The sequence below is a fragment of the Montipora capricornis genome, chromosome 12 (genome assembly GCF_036669925.1).
Source record: "Montipora capricornis isolate CH-2021 chromosome 12, ASM3666992v2, whole genome shotgun sequence".
NCBI lineage: Eukaryota > Metazoa > Cnidaria > Anthozoa > Scleractinia > Acroporidae > Montipora > Montipora capricornis.
Genome location: NC_090894.1, coordinates 9,402,155 through 9,406,621, shown reverse-complemented (window position 1 = coordinate 9,406,621; position 4,467 = coordinate 9,402,155). Strand labels below are relative to the sequence as shown.

The following is a 4,467-nucleotide window of genomic DNA, read 5'->3' as shown; positions in this document are numbered from 1 at the left end:
GGGTTAGTGCAGTTACCCTAACCCACAAAATGAAAGCTAAAATTTCAGAGAGTGCTTAGGCCTAATCACTGAAACGAGGGCTTAGGCTTGATCAATAAATTATTGCTATATTGACAGTGAGTCTTATTGACTCATTGACTAATTGACTCATAAATCATGAGACCTCTTTACGTATGGAAAGGTAACAGGAGTTATTTCTGTGAAGTCTTCTGTCCTGTTCCCGAAGGTGTCCCTTGAATGCAGGTCCCACTGTATAAGGTAATACAGTGGTGTGGTTTTTATCACTCATATGGGTTGAATTTTATGTAAAATAAAAATATTATTGATGATTTTGCTCCACTGAAGTTTATTTTATCAGCACAGCCTGGACAGTGCCATTGTTGTAAACTTAAAATACTCTTTTGTTAAGATGATCATCACAAAAATAATAATGTTCTGTACTTTACTTTTTGCAACATGTCCAGAAATTTGTCATGAATCTTGAGTCCAACCGGCAGGACGTTTCCTTGTAGGATTGTGGATTCTGCATTTCAAGTGGTTAATCAAGTTATCACTTTTTTGTTCTTGACAGCACATACAATCCTGCTTTTAAGCCTCCCATATTAATCCTCCCAGTCCAGTCCCTTTTCCACTGTACTGTTTTGTTAAGAACTTGTCCCATCACTCTCTTGTCCTGTGTAAGTAGCACAGCCCTGCCAGACCCTGCACAACACACCCGCGCCATTTCCTGAAGGGCTTCAGGGTATAACTTCCAGTTTTCATGTTTAGACCCACTTTTCTTGCCAAAGGGCAAATCAGAAATAAAAACATCAACACTGTTGGATTTCAGGGGAAGATTGCAAACATTCCACTGATAAACATCAAGAGGGGGAGTTTTCCTGTCATTTTTAAAGAAAAATAAAATGCACAATCATTACCCTACAAAAAGATGGAGGTCTTTCTGTACTTGAACACAAAAATCACATGGCATCTAAACAATATTAACATTCTAAAACAATAATCATCACCTACTATTTAAGAGATCCTTCAACTTTAAAAAAAAAATTAACTGTCAAGTAATATTCTCTTTTTTATGGAAACTAAAATTTTGGACATAATGCATCTATTCAGTAAATTTCAGTGGTAATCATGTTTTTCTCATCATTCCACCTTTATTATGTAGATACTGATGAAATATTAGGCTTTTACTTTTTACTAAAGTATCATATCTTCACCATGTGCAGTGCAGATGTTATCTTTTAATAATGTTTCACAGGTGAGGATAGTTATACAGTTGTAGGTGCCATCACAGTGAGTAACTTGATTAGCCAATAAAAAGCGTGCAAGATACTTTTGTGCTGAAATATTGTTCTCTACTACATAAACATATTTATGGCTCAATTTGACATTACTATGGTTTGTTTTCATAACTTCCATATCTTAGTTACACAACAAGCATTTTAAATTTTAACAGTTGGTAACCACTGTTTTGCCATTTCGAAAATGAATAAAACAAGTTTTTGTAATCTTCCACATTTTATCAGTATCTATACAGAATGTATTACATGGCCACTTGGGGATATGAATTTTATCTTCTCATTCTATTAGTATCTGTGCCCACTTGTGAGATACATGTAGTTATGCTATCAGCACTCAAAGATAAAATTTGTATCCCCACATGGCCATGTGTAATATTTTCTTTATCTTCTTCACTTCAAGAACATAGAAAAGTCTTTTCTTTAAAATTTCAGGGATCTTTGTCCCTGTGTACTGATAATGAGACTTGCCATTTATTTTGCTCCTGTCCAGCTGCACTCCGAACATTTGCTAGTGTTCTGGGAGGAGCCAGCTCATGATTGTCTCCGCACAAGTGCACACATGTGGGCCAATTCAGAACAGCTTCAATAGGAATGGATCCACCTCCACACATAGGGTCACAAATAACTTCACCTGAACAATGGGAATGAAAATAAATTGTACCAAGTTAAAGTGCACATAAGCTTCTCTTTGTGACTATGAAAACATGACCCTATCATCCTGAGCATTGTAGGAGCTCTTGAAAGGTACACACTGTTGCTACTCAAACCGAAAACAAAAGACTAAACAACCTAATCAATGATGTTAACTTGGAAAAACAACAGAAGTCGTTACAATTCCAAAATTAATGATCGCCAGCTTACAAGACCTGCTGTGCTACCCAACAACATCTAAAATATTTTTTACTGTATTAACGTAGTCAAATGAACACACAATGTATTAAAGTTAATCATAATCTTCTCATTAAATTATCCTAGGAGCTCAATAATAATATTATCTAGAATCTTATGATAATTATACGGGTGTTGGATTTAAGAAACAATGTTATGTTAGAGTCTTAGAAAATTGTATGCAGTGATTCATATCTTACCCGTTTGGATGTTTGCAAGCTTCAGCATGCAGTATGCTATGGAAGATTTCAATGTTGTTGGACCAAAGTGAGCAATATTTCTTTTTCCTCTACTTTCCTTTGTCAGGGCAACACCAATTACTACATTACTTTCAACAATGTTAAGGAGAACTTCAATGTCTGGATTACTCAGGTCCACAGGCCAACCAAACCAATCATTGATACCTCCACCAAATTTAGCAGCAGCCTCTGGGGATGAAAAGGTGTGTTTTTTGCCAGTACGAGTGCATGTAACACGAAATCGAGGTAACATTAGGCTTTCACTTCCAGATGGTATATATTTTTTCAATGTGCAATCAAACTAAGAAGAAAAATCAGTATAATTCATGAGTGAATTTGTTTATTATAATACTTCACAGTTGGTGGAAAGGCATGTACTGTATAGTAAATTAATGGAAAGGTGGTATGGTAAATGGTTTGTTTTCACTATCCACAATACCCTGAAAAGGTCTCTCTGTGCCACAGCACAAAACTCAAATGTTAACGTACCAAGATGCAAAAACAAATGTGTAGTTTCAGACCAAGAACTTTCATCGGTTGGCACAGTCTACCACCTTGGGTGATAACATGTTTACATGTGTAACTTCGAGGCTGATGTGAGGAAAGTATAACTAGCGAGTTTTAGCATCGACAACAAGTGTGATTCAAGTTTGAGTGCTGGGATTTTGATTAGTGCGAAGCCCCGTGTGCTCCACTTGTCCAGGCAAGTTGGTCTGCAACGACTTTACATCGAAACGTTGTAGCGGAAAGTACGAGTTTGTCTAAAGGAAATTGAGTTTGCTTTTCGCTGCTTACTATGAAGGACTTCCACTAGAAAAAGTGGAAACACCAGCAACTCATTCAAAACTGGCAATGAAATGTGTTCATCCCTTGATAATAGTATTTTCAGAAGACTGGATATGGAACTTGTATATAAACTTACTTAAAAAACGTACAGGGCACAACTTCAAGAACGAGTGCAAGTTGTACTTGTTCTTGTATTCACACTTGTTGGCAATGCTAACATTCCCTATCACTGATTCACTGCAAGTTATACTATTCTCAAGCTTGCACTTATTGAGTGAAGGGAAGTTTTGAGGATCAGAAACGAAGGAGGGAGTTGTGTTTCATTTCTCACCCTAACCTCTTCCTCGTTGTCACAATCTTCATTGTTGTGCTTCCTTCTTTTTGCTGGAGCCTCTCTGTTGTCGTTTTCAGTCACATTCCAATCAACACCATCTTTTCTTGTATCCTGGCAGTCTTTTTTTACGACGTGCTCTGCACTAAGAGCCTCAAACTTCACCTCATCAGGAGGGAGTTCCCTTTTGAAGAGTATGCCACCATATCCTGTAAACTGTTTCCATAAAGAAAGCGCTAGATCCCACTTCAATTCTTGGGGTAATTTGTAGAACTTTTCAAGAATCTCTGGACTAAAGCAATCAAGTAATTTGTTGTTGCCTTGAAATTCCTTCACCACAACAAAAAGATGCTCAACTGACCGAAGAGTTTTTATTTCAGGAAACGAATTAACTGGGATTTCAAAATATATGCGGCCTCTCCCTTCCCTCACAGATGTAGAGCCGAGCTTTTCTTTACACTCTCCCGCGGCTACAGATTCAAATCCAGTAGAAACGGTAGCACACACTGTCACAGGAGCAGCCATATTTGTACTAGGGAAGATGGTGTCTATTTCGCCTCGTGTAAGCGGTCACGAAATCTGGGACCCGTTTCTCGAAAGTCCCGAAACTTTACGGGCCATTTTCGGGTGTCACAATTCCCTCTGTATCTCAAGAACGGAGAGGATTTAAGTCGTCAAACTTCACATTTAGTTTGTTTTTGTTACCTTGAAAATATCTTAAAAGATCGGCTTTCCTGGACAAGCGATTGGCAGATTTACTAATGGCTTTCCGGGTCTGAAAAGTTTTCGGGACGTTCGAGAAACGGGCCCCTGGTGTGTGAGAGCCTTTTTCCGCCCTAGGGCCCGTTTCTCGAAAGTCCCGAAATTTTCGGGTGTTCCAATTTCTTTTGCATCTCAACAACGGAGAGGATTTAAGACGAAATCC

General features: G+C 38.0%; 1 protein-coding gene across 2 annotated transcripts; it reads right to left on the bottom strand.

The window, feature by feature from the left end:
- On the bottom strand, nucleotides 1-4,097 carry LOC138027310 (tRNA (guanine(6)-N2)-methyltransferase THUMP3-like). 2 transcript variants are annotated; one of them, XM_068874893.1, is made up of 3 exons: nucleotides 3,543-4,097; nucleotides 2,387-2,726; nucleotides 1-1,929 (listed from the first exon to the last, which is right to left on the bottom strand). In XM_068874893.1, exons 1-3 carry the CDS (start codon nucleotides 4,065-4,067, stop codon nucleotides 1,727-1,729), a joined length of 1,068 nt encoding a protein of 355 aa, XP_068730994.1. In that variant the 5' UTR covers nucleotides 4,068-4,097; the 3' UTR covers nucleotides 1-1,726. The 2 variants fall into 2 exon arrangements, with proteins under 2 accessions (XP_068730994.1, XP_068730995.1); XM_068874894.1 differs by having other exon boundaries at nucleotides 2-1,929; nucleotides 3,549-4,096.
- Nucleotides 4,098-4,467: the final 370 nt, after the last annotated feature.